General features: G+C 33.2%; 1 protein-coding gene across 1 annotated transcript; it reads right to left on the reverse strand.

Moving 5' to 3' along the window:
• Positions 1-4,659: 4,659 nt before the first annotated feature.
• LOC130966531 (adenosylhomocysteinase) lies at positions 4,660-7,030 on the reverse strand. Its single transcript, XM_057891347.1, has 2 exons — positions 6,216-7,030; positions 4,660-5,788 (listed from the first exon to the last, which is right to left on the reverse strand). The coding sequence occupies exons 1-2, from the start codon at positions 6,924-6,926 to the stop codon at positions 5,042-5,044; spliced, it is 1,458 nt and encodes a 485-aa protein (XP_057747330.1). The 5' UTR covers positions 6,927-7,030; the 3' UTR covers positions 4,660-5,041.
• Between the last annotated feature and the right edge of the window lie 8,103 nt (positions 7,031-15,133).

Genomic DNA, 15,133 nt, shown 5'->3' on the forward strand with positions numbered 1-15,133 from the left:
TAACGGGGTTGATTTTTATTTATTTATTTGAATAATGTTTTAGATTGGTTCTTAAAAAAAAAAAAGTAAAGTATATTTTGTCTCTGAAATTTGACAAAAAATTTAAAAATATCCCTAAGTTTTATTTTATTTCATTTTTGTTCCAAATTTTTTTTATTTGTATCAAATATACCCCCATGGCTAATTTTTCAAAAAATTTAAGACCGATTCAACAACAATTTCATAAGAACAACCATCAATACAAGAAAATCAAGCATAATTTTTATGTATTATTGTTAGATTGGTCTTAAATTTTGTTGAAAATTTAGCCGTTGAGAGTATATTTGATGCAAATCGAAAACTTTTAGGACAAAATTAAAACAAAATAAAACTTAAAAATATTTTTAAAATTTTTGTCAAACTTTAGTAATAAAAAGTATATTTTATCCACAAAAAAAAAACAATTTGCTCCTTTTTTTTGTTCAGAAGCAATTTGGTCATGTGCTAATGTTTTGGTCCTAAATCATGGGCTTTGACATCTCAAAATTGGGGGTCTAAAATTTTGAAGGGAATGTGAAAATAAGCCAAAAATTCAATGTCCAAAAAGCAACCAAAATAATCAGGAAATAGCCCATTAATCTAGAAAATGGGCCAATATTAAATGATAAGGCACTGAAACCCCAAAAAAAAAAAAAAGAGTATGAAAAGACGAAAATGAAAGAAAATGGATTCGGCATCTAAGTTAATCAAGTGGTTGATCACTCCCCCATAATGCATCAAACGAGTGAAACATGCTTAGTGAATCTCTATCTAACCCAATTATTCTAATCAGTCTTCATAGAAAACAATTCCATCACAACAGCACTTTTGCGCAATTTATTCAATACTCTGAGTTGAGACCGTGATTCAGATATTTGTTTTCAAGATTTTATTTTACTTTTTTAATTAATATGCTAATTCACCTACCGCGCGCAACCCCACCAACCTTTAGACTTAGGAGAGTAATGGAAATTGGTAACCTAACTTTAATTTTCCATAGTGTGGATAATGAAAAACCCAATCCATCTACTTTTCTATATACCACATATCACAATTCATCTGTTCATAGTAAAATTGTCATTATTGATGCCCACGTCACCAGCGCCTAACTCACTCTCAAGTCTCACCCCATATTAAGCCGCTAAGTAAACATTTGAGAAAAATATCTTTGAAAGTTATTTTAAATTTAGAATAGTAAAATTCCAATTCTATTAAAACAATATTTGTTACCACATACTGTGTATTCCAAATTTGACTCATTTGTTTTCCCCTGAGGCTACGCATAGTATATTGTAATCAGCACATTCAACATGCTTCCTATATAATTGAACTTTCCTTGCGGGTAGAGTCGGGTGCATGACTTTTTTTTTTGTAAAGACTTAAAATAATTATTAAATTAATTATTTAAATTATTTATTTAATATATTTGTTATTTAAAGAATAATGTTGTAAGAATTTAGAATTAGAAAAAAAAGTAATAAAATATTTATCTTTGTTAGTTATTTTAATTTTATCAAGAATTTATGATTATATTATTTATAATTTTATGTTAAATTTTTTTAAAATTTTATTATTTTTAATTTGAATTTAAATTTATTTTTATTTTTTTATTTTATTAATATGTATGAAATATAGAATGATTGAATTTTATATTTATTTAAAAAAATTTGATTTTCTTACAAATAGAGTCGGGTAGGATAGAATTGGGTTGAGAACTTTTGGATGCGAGTAGAATTAGGGTTAAAAGATTCTCAACCCGCATCTCTCAACCCACATGTAGAGTAGGGTTAAGTTTTAAAAAGTTTTCAACTCTCGGATAGGATTAGGGTAGAGTCCAAATCCTATCTATTGCCAACCCTAAACACGAATAATGTTTTATTAAATATTAGTTATTTTTATTTTTTTATTAAAAAGATTGGCTTTTGGCTTCTTAATATTTTCCTTAAATAATTCTTATAAAAATTTTACAAATGCCTCACTTATTTATCTATTCTTTTTAAAGTAAAGACATTTTTCAATATTTTTTCACAAAAATTTGCTGATTGTTTATTACATTCTGATTGTATAGTTAATATTACTAACACTAGCAATTTTCCTTGCCAAAAGTTCTGGTACATATATCGTACATAAAGGGTAGATCTGAATCTGAGAAAGATGATATTTTTCTTTTTAATTGGATCTGCCAAACCTCAATAATGAAAAATTGTTGCTTGATGATAAAGAAAGTTTGCACGGTATAGCAACGAAATTAGTATTCAACAATTTTATATAATCAGTAAATATTATTATTTTTAGTTAGTAATAATTTGTATTTATATTTATAAAAATTTTATATATTTAATACAATTTATATTTATATTTTTTAAAAATTAGACATATAAATTAATAAATTTATTTATTAAAAATAATTAAATATTTATCCTAATCAAATGATAATAAAAAATACTAAAAATTATTGAATTCACCAAATTTTTCATTAATATTTAACTGAAGAAATTTGCGGCTCCCCTTATTGCTCTTCTCACCGACAGCACCAAAATATTAGGACTATTTTTTTGGGACATACAGGAGTCACAGGACAATCAACTACTTTATGTGTGATGAAATTTTTTATTATTTTCAAACATCTCTTAAAAAATGGAAAAGAATAAATTCAAATACTATTGCAATATGGGAATGTCTATTGTTCTCCCAAACTAGATGTAGGACTGCTTAATATGAACTTTGAAAAGGATTAGCTTGTTTTGCTTAAAAAAGTGCATATATGGGAGATTAATGAAGAATTGAGAGGATTTGCACTTACATAAGGGAGAAAACCAAACGTTTTCCCTTCTCTAAAATGATATATTATTCTCTTATTTTTCTATCATGTATGGAAGGGAGGTCTTATGGAAGGTTTTAGAAAAGAGGAGAGTAAGGATCGCATATATTCGGGCAATTAAAGACATGTATGATGGGGCCACAACTAGTGTGAAGACTCAAGGTGGTGTGACAGAGAAATTCCCTATTGGTATAGGATTACACCAGGGATCATCCTTAAGTCCATACCTTTTCACATTAGTCTTGGAAGTACTCACAGAGCACATCCAAGAACCTGTGCCATGGTGCATGCTTTTTGCCGATGATATCGTCCTTATGGGAGAGTCAAGGGAAGACCTAAATAAGAAGTTGGAGTTATGGAGAGAAGCTCTAGAAGTGTATAGTCTGTGCATAAGCTGTAACAAGACGGAATATATGGAATGTAAGTTCAGTCTGAGAAGGGAAAACTCCAATATAGAGGTGAAGATTGGAGAAAATATCCTACGAAAAGTTAAAAGTTTTAAGTATCTTGGGTGCATCATACAGGATAATGGAGAGATTGAACAGGATGTAAATCATAGGATCCAAGCAGGTTGGTCAAAATGGCGGAGTGCATCTGATTTTATATGCGACAAAAAAGTGCCTTTAAAACTTAAAGGTAAATTCTATCGCACCGCTATAAGACCGGCTATGCTGTATGGTACGGAGTGTTGGGCGGCTAAAGGGGAGCACGAACATAAGCTGAGTGTGGCAGAGATGAAGATGTTGAGATGGATGAGTGGTCATACGCGATTGGATAAAATAAGGAATGAAGATATAAGGGAGAGAGTTGGAGTAGCACCCATTGTGGAAAAGATGGTTGAATCGCGTCTCAGGTGGTTTGGACATGTGGGAAGAAGACCGATAAAACATCCAGTCAGGAGGGTGGATGAGATGGAAGATGGACAAAGAGCGAAAGGTAGAGGAAGACCTAAGAAGACCATCCGTGAGGTGGTCAAACGAGATCTATATGTAAACGGTCTCTCTGTAGACATATACATGACAGAGCACAATGGCATTGTTTGATTCATGTAGCCGACCCCACTTAGTGGGACAAGGCTTTGTTGTTGTTGTTGTTTGTTATTGGTTAAATTGGGATTCATAAAAAAAAAAAAAAAAAAAAAAAAAAAAAAAAAGAGATTTTCAGTTGAAAAACAAAGAGTTTACCAGGAAATGGATCCTCTCCATTTTTTTTTAAAACTTGAGAGAATAAAGTGTGATCTCTCACCTTTAATTCTACAAGTGGGATCAAAATTAAATAGGAGAGAGAGAGCAATGAAGGGTGAGATTCTCCACTGAATACCATCCAGTTTTTTTTCCACGGGAGAGGATCCACTCCCGAGTTTACCATATTCAAATGTAAATTTGGAAGTACAAAAAAACCAAACACTTAAAAGCTAATAAAAACTTGGCTAAAAAATCTTAAAAGGCACAGCAACTCCCATGACGTACTTCCTTTGCCCACTCACCTTCATTGAGTTTTTGACGATTTATTCAGAGTTCAACATGAATAAACTAGTCTCAGCAATTTAAATTGGTTTGACACATCAATTAAATCAAGGGAACAAAAATATAACGAACCCCTTTTTCTTTCGCTTACCTATCTCTTCCTTGCTTGATGCATCGTAACGGTGTTCAGGTATTGTATCATATCTCTTCAACAAAACATACATTAACATTTGCCATATATATTCGACATTAACGTACATTTTTCATATACTAGAAAGATTGTTTTATGGACTAATCTTTGGCGGAAACTAATTGAGAACTCAACATTTATGCACCGAGTAAAGAAAAAAAAAATGCAAGGGCAAAGAAAATCTTTTGTTCATTTTTTTTTTCTTATTTTCTTTTGATATATTGAAAAAGTGGATCGAAACACGGATATATGAGCTACTAAAGAAGAATGAACACAACCCCTCCAACCCGCAGCCTTATTCAAAACCAAACCCATTTGTTCTCTTTTCAGAGAAAGCAATGGAGATTCTACCCATCCCTCTTAACCTTCCCCTCTGAAACAACACAAGAAACCCTACTAGAATTAGAAGACTACCACCCATCTAACCACAAATCCGAAATGTGTAACAATGAAAGTCTCCAAAATGCAAAATGAAACAATCAAATTCGATCCACAAAACATCGTTTTTTTTCCTTTTCTTCTCTCAACAAATCTTGATCTTCTTCCTTAGTACCTGTAATGAGGAGGCTTGTATGGACCCTCCACTGGAACACTGATGTAATCAGCTTGTGATTGGGAAAGCTTGGTGAGCTTGGCTCCAAGCTTGCCAAGGTGGAGTGCGGCCACCTTCTCATCAAGGTGCTTGGGCAAAACATACACCTTCTTCTCATATTTGCCACTGCTCTTCTCCGTCCACAACTCAAGCTGTGCAATGACCTGGTTGGTGAATGAGCAAGACATCACGAAACTTGGGTGTCCGGTGGCACAACCCAAGTTCATCAAACGACCCTCGGCCAAGACAATGATGCCACTGTTGGTCTCGGGGAACACCCATCTATCGGTTTGGGGCTTGATGGTGATGCGCTTCACGCCAGGGTATGTCTCAAGACCGTGCATGTCGATCTCATTGTCAAAGTGTCCAATGTTGCAGACAATGGCATTGTTCTTCATCTTCCTCATGTGGTCAACCATGATGATGTCCTTGTTACCGGTGGTGGTGACGAAGATATCAGCCTCAGAGACAACATCCTCAAGGGTCAAGACCTGAAGACCTTCCATAAGAGCCTGTAGGGCGCAAATTGGATCGATCTCAGTCACAATGACGCGAGCACCAGCCTGTTTCAAGGCAGCAGCACAACCCTTGCCGACATCTCCGTAACCGGCGACAACGGCAACCTTTCCGGCAATCATGACATCAGTGGCCCTCATGAGACCATCGGGGAGGGAGTGGCGGCACCCATACAAGTTGTCAAACTGTCACAAACCATGAATCAAAGAAACTCCGTTAGATTCACAAACCAGAGAAAATGACACATAAAAAGCACATTCATGTTACTACTCAATAGATCCAGTGACCCACTCGGTTGTTTTCAACAACTGTCCCTTTAATTCAATATTATTAAATTAAATGACACACAAATCAACAGCTAAAATCTAAACCTCTTTGAGGACATTTATCAAACAGCTAACAGATCCAAAATAGTTGTATCTTAAACATCACATAACTGAAGAAATATCATCACATACTAACAGATCTGACTTCAATTAAAAACCAAAGCACACCAAAACCCCCAGATCCAAACCCTAAACCCCAAATGGCACGAAAACTAGAAGTAGATCTGAATCCAAAAATTCAAAAACCACTAGGAAAACAAAAGACATTCGATAAAAGAACACTGACCTTGCTCTTGGTGACAGAGTCATTGACATTGATGGCAGGGAACAAGAGAGTTCCATTGGCCTGCATCTGGTACAACCTCTTGACACCGGTGGTGGTTTCCTCCGAGACACCAACAAGCCTTTCCTTCATCCTTCTGTACCTCTGTGGATCGGTCTTCAAGCCATCTCTGATGATGGTGAGCACGATCTGGAACTCAGCGTTGTCGGTGGAAGCAGGGTCAGGGAGCTGACCGGTCTTCTCGTAAAGCTCCTCAGCCTTGACACCCTCGTGGATGAGGAGAGTGGCGTCACCACCGTCGTCGACGATGAGGTCAGGACCGCCGGTGGGACCCCAGTCAAGAGCCCTCTCAGTGCACCACCAGTACTCCTGGAGAGTCTCTCCCTTCCAGGCAAAGACAGCGGCGGAGTCACGTGCGATGGCAGCGGCGGCATGGTCCTGGGTGGAGAAGATGTTGCAGGAGCACCAGCGGACCTCAGCGCCGAGGGCGGTGAGGGTTTCAATGAGAACGGCGGTCTGGATGGTCATGTGGAGGGAGCCAGTGATCCTGGCGCCCTTGAAGGGCTGGGATGGGCCGAACTCAGTCCGGCAGGCCATGAGTCCGGGCATCTCAACCTCCGCCAGCTCGATCTCGAGACGGCCGAAGTCAGCCTGAGAAAGGTCCTTGACCTTGTACTCGCGGCCGCTTGTGGTCTTCTCTACGGACAGAGACATGGTCGCTGCTTTCTTGAGAAGAAGAGAAAAAGAAGAGAAGAGAGTGTGTGACTGACTCAGTTGAGAGGCGGAGAGCGAAGATAGTGGGGAAATGGGAGTGGGTATATATAGGGGATTGTGGGTTTGGAGTTGGTGAATTTGCGGATCCACTGTTGTCTTCTCTTCTTTCTCTGTTGTATCTTTTCTCTTTTTTCTTTTTTAATTTGTTATAGCTTAGAGCCCGTTATTGATATTTATGGACCCAAAACACAAATTCTATTTTAAAAATCAACTACCCATGCCGTTTATATTTGATTTTCCAAGACTCGGTTTTTCCTTTTTCCGGTTCTGTACTTAGGGGTGTCAAAAATCTCCAGCAGGTGGGGATCCCCGCGGGGACCGCCCCAAATGGGGCCCCGATGGTGGGGAATTTTTCCCGTGGGGATGGGGATAGGGAGCAAAATTCCCCCGAGATAGGCGCGGGGACCCGAGCGGGGATCCCCGCCCCATCCCCGATAATTCTCCGAATTGTTAAACTTACTTAAATACTCTTACTTTATTTCTAACATAGGGGGTATTTTAGTAATTTCACCCATTAAAAAACCTTAACCCTATATTCCCTTCTCACCTTTGTTGCTGCGCCCTCTCTAACTCTCTATTCCCATCCAAACCCCAACTCTCTAGACTCCAGTCACTCACTCACTCTCCACTTTGTTCAAACTTCAAAACCCTCACAGCTAGCCACCGGCCACTCTTGCGCCGTCATCCTAGCAGCTTCACCGCGTCGTTCTCTCTCCTCAGGCACGGCGTCCTTCTCCTCTCCACTTTTGCGTCTGCGTGTTTGCTTCCATTCTCGTCACTGTATGTTAACATATTTGTCTCTATTGTTTTAACAGAGAACATGGAGATATTTGTTAGAAGTTTTATGCCGACAATGAAAGAATATTTGATGTTAAAGACTTTGTTTTATTGCTTTCTTTATAATGGAAGTTGCATTTTAAGATTTTATTTTATGGACTATGATTTGCTATGTTGTATTTCTGGACTTATAATCTTAGATAAGATATGTTTATGTGTTTGTAATAATATTTTTTAGTTTGTTTTTTTGTTTTTTTGATATTTTTTTACTATAATTTCCATATGAATGTTAAACATAGGGAAATGGGGAATGGGGCCCCGCGGGGAACACGGGGAATGCGGGGAACGGGGATGGGGACAATTATCCCCCCATGACGGGGAATGGGGCGGGGACGGGGATTAATTCTGGGGGCGGGGACGGGGAGTAGGGAAGCATCCCCCGCCCCCGCCCCGCCCCATTGACATCCCTATGTACTATATTGCAATTTTTCGGTTTAATTATCCCTTGAAATCTTGAATACAATTCTTTATTTACTGTAGATTTATTTATTTCATGGGTTTGCAAGTTTAGCTATATTTCATTCATTCACTGGCTTTACTCTCTAAGAAGTCAGGTCGATCCAAAGCCATTGCTTGAAGCGATTTCCTTGACCGAAGTCTGCTACCGAAGCGGGATTGCTTGACACACAAGTTCGAGACAAAGTAATAAAAAACTTCTCTATGGCCTCCTCGTTTTGAGACATTATGGCTTTGGGGTCGACCCCGGTAACAAAGAAGGAATCCATAAAAACGTGGGATCCGACACCATGATAAAATACTACCCTCATGATTAGACCATGTCCCTGAGATTTGATAAAAGAAAGGTGCATTAGCGGTTAATACGTTGTAATTTGATAAGTTATTAGGAATATGACGGAACGAAAGACCAAGGAAAGAAAGAAGAATGCACCAAAATGCAGGTGCTGCACCAAACGCTGGTGGTTCTTTCTTGTTGTAAGTGAATGCAACGAAAAGACCCGGAAATAACGAATAATGAAACAATTCATATATTATTGACATTTCGTGCTGTGTGTGCTTATTCAAAAAAAATTCTGCTTTGTTATTCCCATCATCCGGTAACCACAGGATGATCCACAAGAAAGGTGGCAGGATTCGAACCTATGGCCGGCCCGCCCCTGACCCTATGATTTTAGGGGGGTTGGGTGGCCGGGTTAGCACCCCTCGTTGCCCCTGTACCCGAAACAGATGCGCTGCGCCACCCAGCGCGTAACCCTGTCTCCCCTACTCCCCTTCTGGTTATGCCATTACCAATCGCGGACTCACCAAGGCCTGCTCATTCATGGAATGGGCAGTAGAGGATTGTTTTTCCCCCGTTTTCTAGCGGTACGATCTCCGAATGGAAGAGGGTTCCCGGAGCAGTGAGCTTAGTACCGAAGCCTTTAATTGACGGCTGCTAAGGAGGCAGTCTTGGTCGACCATCCTGAGTGTGACACTTCATTCCCGGCTTTGGTTTCGACCACATAAGATTGGGCTTCCAATTTCATAGGCGCTGATAACTCTGGTCTGAACACCATCGGGGCTAGAAAACCTTTACCACGAGTGGCTTGCCATAGAGGCTGGAGTTGTCTGCTTTGTGTATCGACTTGTCTTGATCCGCTGAGTTTCCTTCCAAAAGTCGATTACTAGTGAAGAATGTCACCCATGGTATATGAATCTTGCTCAAGATGTTGTTCTATTGTTATCATTAGATCTCGTAGAAGCCTAGTGTGCGTGTTTTGTTTTCTTTGTTTCCTTTTTTTTTCTATTTTTACCAGATAAAATGCAACATTTCCCCTATTTAATCTTTAGTATTACATGCATTATAACATAATAATATTGTCAAAAGTAACATGTTTATCCATAATGCAACAAATTTGTTCAATAAACCTTCTTATGTGATAACTAACTAGTTTGTTTCGATCATTCTATTTAAAATTGATTGACTAAATTAATGAAATAAGAAATCATTTTTCTTTTGATATTTGTTAATGTTGCCTGATTGAGGTTTTTTTTTTCCTTATTAGTAATCTTTTTTTTCTAGGTGTTTTAATTTACTATTATGAACGTTTCACAATATATTTAAGGTTTAATTATTCTGTCAATCCGTATAATTTCATCGAATTTTAATTTAGCTCATATACTTTTTTTTTCTTTTCGATTGAATTCTTATAAAATATTAAATTTTGTAATTAAATTTCTACTGCAACAAAAACATTAATGTTAATGGAATGTTTCGTTAAAAAAGTAAATATACCACACATAAAATAAGAAAACCTAAAGACAACACCTTATATTCCTTATATTACAAGAGAACCCTCAATATTCTCTCACTCCCAAAGAGGGGATGAGAAGAGAAAAAAGAAGAGAAGAACAAGAAAGAGGAGGAAGAGAAGGTGGTGTCGATAGAGGAGGGAAGTAAGAAGAGAGGAAGGGGACGCTACTGCCATAGTCACTAATTGTTTTCTGTCATCGTCACTGCCACGGAGAGAAGGAGACTAAGAACGATGGAGAGAGAGAGAGAGAGAGAGAGAGAGAGAGAGAGAGAGAGAGAGAGAGAGAGAGAGAGAGGTGGCTGAGAGTGACATCGCTATTGCCACCGTCATTGGAAGAGGTCACAGACAAGTTGCTCCTTTCCTGTCTATTGTTGGTGTTTGTTGTTTGTTGTCTAATATTCGGCCTCCATTATGCTTCGTTTTACTTCTGCTTCATTTTGTTTATGCTTTATTTTTCTTCTTCTTCTTCTTCATTCTGCTTCTGTTTTATTTTACTTTTGCTTCATTATGTTTCTGCTTTCGAATTGGTTTTACTTTTATTCACTGATTATGTTAAAAAAAAGTTTGATTGTGCTAAAAATATTCTAATTATACATTCTACTTTTAATTAACTGATTATGTTATGGCAAAAATTCTACTTTTGAACATGCTAACTTTAGATTTGTATTAATTATGACCAAAATTATACTATAGTAAAAAGAAAGCTTGATGGTAGAGGAAGGGTGGTGACGGAGGAGGAGGGTTAGGAGATCGTAGACGAGGAGGGTGGAGGGCCTTGAGGGTGGAAGAAAGAAGGAAATAGGTGAGATTCGGGGCGAGGTATTCGACAGAATGTCACTAAGAGAATTGGATTGAATGGAGGAGAATGGCTTGGGAGATTGGTGTTTGGGATTTGGGATTTAGAGAGAGTAGAGAAATGGAGAGCACATATGGTTCTTATGTGTTTGAGGTTGGAATGTTTGACTTTGAAGAGAGTACTATGACATATTTGTCTTATCAGAGGTAGAAGATATGGATAAATCAGTAAATTTATATTTCATAAATATTTTTTAAACGTGTACTTTTAGAAAAAATCCAGAATATCAGCTAACTCTACAAACCGTGATACGGATCGCAACAAAAAAGTCCAATAACTCAAAAAATAAAACATCTAATAATATTATCCAAATCTAACCTAATTTGATTTCTTAAACTTAGGATGTTGTTTTTGTTCGATGCAGGTTAGCTCTTCACATTGTACAATAGAGTTACAATGGAGGGTACAACGACAGCGCGTCGAACGATTAAAGACAAGGTATCAGCGACACGATGAAAGAAAATGAAATGGGACTTCACGTTGACGAAGCAATTACGTTTCGTGAATCCTAATTTGGTGGTGTTAATTATAATTATTTAAATTTTTTTAATTTTAAAATTTTATTTTTTAATATTTTAAAAAGTTGTTCAAGGTAGTTAGTACGATAGTTGATTATTTAGTGGAATAAAAATTTAATTATGAAATTTAATATAGTATAAAAATCTAATTTAAAAAAATTAAAAAATTAATTAAAAATTCAATAAAATTATAAAAATCGAAGAATAATTAAACCTATATTTAACTAAAACTGAGTTGATAAAATAGTATCTAAGTTTGTCCCTTCTTAAGTATCTTAAATAGAAGATACAAGTAAAATTAAAAGGTCATATTAAAAGGAACTAACACATGGTTCTCTAAGTTAAATTAATTGAATTCCTTGCGAGAATGATGACGATGTAGCCAATAAAATATAGCTTTGTAAAATTTATACCTGATTTTGAGTTGCTATATAGTTGCATGAAAATAGATTCATTATTGGTTAAGTCAAATTCATACAAGGACACATCATTGGCAGCATTGTTGATATTCTTTGAGGGCTATTTCAATGTTTATGACGATTGTGGCCTTGAATTAAAAAGAGATAATATAGGGCATGTAATGAGGATTTCAATCAAATTGAAAACATATAGGCTAAAGCAACATTTGTCTTTTCTTTCCCATCAAACACCAACCAATTGTAGCCATTTCTAGACTGAGAATTCTTGTCTTTTGGCACAATGTGTGACTTAAACAATTGCGCTGGCTGCTTCACATTGGTTCAATTACACCAATAATAATGGTACTAGTAGCCTAGTAGCGCAAACTCTTCAATTTATATCCAACAAAAACTAAAAATAAAATAATGACTGAAAATTTTAATTTATTTTTAAATGTTTTAATTATTTTTAATATTTAAATGAGTAAAAATTTAAATGTATATTATTTTTAAAAGATCAAAAAATCAAAATTTTAAGTTTTTATTTAGAAAAAAAAATAAATTAGGACTCTCAATTTTTTTTTAAATATCATTTAGCAAATTTAATTTTAAAAAGAGAATACTAAGAAGTTAATATTTTTAGTCTAAAAAAATTAAAGAAAGTGCTAATATTAATTTAAACATAAGATAAAAATAAGAAATTAAAAATGATGATTATGTAACATATTTATTTTTTAAAAGTAAGATTTACCAACATAATTGTTAATACTTCCAAAATGATTGATTTAACTAAATATACTTATCATCCCATTGCACTTGCATAATTTGCAAATTCACATCACGCCATTCTTTCCTCTAAACATGGATGCAAACACAATTTTATATTCCGAGCCTAATCAATATTAATGTATAAAATAACTAAACCGAGTTTTAATACAGCAGTGTTCCTTAATTGATTAATCAACACTCAAGAGTCAACAGTAGAGTCTACCTCAATGGCTGTGTTCGCACGTATTCTAGTTTTGACGTCGGTGTTCTATCGCTATATTATATGAGAAATTTTATAGTTGTACCTAAATTATTAAAACAGGTAAATAAATAATATTTAATAAATTTTATATGATTTATTTTTTATTTTAAATATTTATTTTTTTATTTAAAAAAAATTAATTAATTTAAATACCATAATAAAAGCATCATAAAACTCACCATATTATATATGTTTTAATTGAAGCTGATGGAGAAAGAAACAAGAAGCAAGCAATTGGCTGATTTTTTTAAAGACGAGGAATATTGTGTGTAATACCTTACGTAATGATAATTTGATGTATTTTTTTTAATATAGATATTAACAAATTTAAAGGTTAAATTTGAGAAATAGTAAAATTATTCGAGAAATTTGTTATGTCATGATGAAACACACTAAATTTCAATTGTACGAAAATACCATTATTTATTGAAAATATGTCTAAAATAAGTACAACAATTTTGTATTTATTAAATGTACTGTATTTTTATAAATTATTAGATTTTATTAAATGTAAATAAAAAATTAACATAAAAAAGAGTATTAATATGCCATAAAAAATATAGAATACAATAGTACTAGACGTTATTAGTACATAAATAAATAATTAAGTATCTTTTAATATATAATATTTTAAATGAAAAATATAATTTTTTATTTTTAAATAATAAATATAAAATATATAAATACAAAAAATATTTTATTGAATAGGATCAATTATTATGCAATAAATTTTTTTAATATTCTAAATTGCATAATAAAAATATTTATAAACTGACGTTTTCAATTTTTCTCATGATTAATGATTCTTGGTGTTAAATTTTTTATTACATTTTTATAGCTAAACATTTTTAATTAAGTTATTATAGTATAAAAATTGGCTAATTCTTAATTGCATCAACGGATATAAAAAGTAAAAACATCACAATAAATTAAAAAATAAAAATCGAGAATTAATACTTTTCAATTAATAATTAATTAGTATTAGTTTTTAATTTTTTTATTGATTCACTATTTTATTAGCTAATTATTAATTAAGAATAAAATTAAATTTTCAACAAAATAGAATAAAATACTCCGCAACTATCTAATATATGGCTAATATTATTCATATGTCTTTTAATCTATTATTTTAGTGTTTTATTATCTTTTTCTACAATATATATTAGAGGACTCAGTAGTATTTTTCTTTTATTTTTTTAATATATAACTTAAGAAATAATATTTGTGTATATTTTTATGTGACCATTTTTTTTATATGGGAGACCTTTTTGTAAAATACTAAAATATTAAATTTTTTTAAATTTTATCAAAATATAAGGGACAAGTTATAAAACAAGAATTATTGGGTAAGATTTTTGGTTTTTTTTAAAATTAAATTAAAATAAAAATTGTTGCTTGAGATTTTTATTTTTTAAATTAAAATAAAAATTTGTTGGGTATTCGTTTTAAAAAGTAAAATATAAATCGTGGTGAGATTTTTGTTATTTTAAATTAAAAATAATAATTTGTATTTTAATTTGTATTAAAATAAAAATGTGTTGGATATTATTTTAATAATAAGTTGTATTATATAATAATATTTTTAAAAAGTAATCAGTTAATAAAATTTTAATATAATAATTTAATCGTTTATCATAATATTAAAATAAAATTTAATTATTTTATATTTTATGTTATAATTTAAAATATTATTTTAATATAATTTTTTAATATTATAAAAATTTTATTGTATAATAATTGATTCCAATAAATAAAATATTTTTTATATTTATGTATTTTATATTTATTATTTAAAATTAAAATATTATGTTTCTCATTTAAAGTAGTGTATATTAAAAAATATTTAATTACTTATTTATTTATATATTAATAATGTCTAACATATTTTATATTTATTAAAATCTATCAATACTTTTTTTTATAGTAATTTTTTACTTATATTTAATAAAATCTAATAATTTATAAAAATACAACACATTTAATAAACACAAAAATTATTATGTTTATTTTAGACATACCCATTTATCAATATTAAAATTAAAAAGTGGTAGCAACCAAGCAAATTAGCAATTATCATAAACGGAGCACACAAGCAACGTAAATGATGTACTGGCAAAAATAGAGTGAAGAAAGGAGCCAACATAATAATTAATTTAATCTAATGGTCCCCAGTGATTGGGCACCCCTCTCATGTGTGGCATGAAGCAAGACCAATCAAAATGCAATGGCTCCACAATTATAGGTAAGATATTTTTT

This window comes from Arachis stenosperma, chromosome 3, assembly GCF_014773155.1.
Source record: "Arachis stenosperma cultivar V10309 chromosome 3, arast.V10309.gnm1.PFL2, whole genome shotgun sequence".
Classification (NCBI taxonomy): Eukaryota; Viridiplantae; Streptophyta; class Magnoliopsida; order Fabales; family Fabaceae; genus Arachis; species Arachis stenosperma.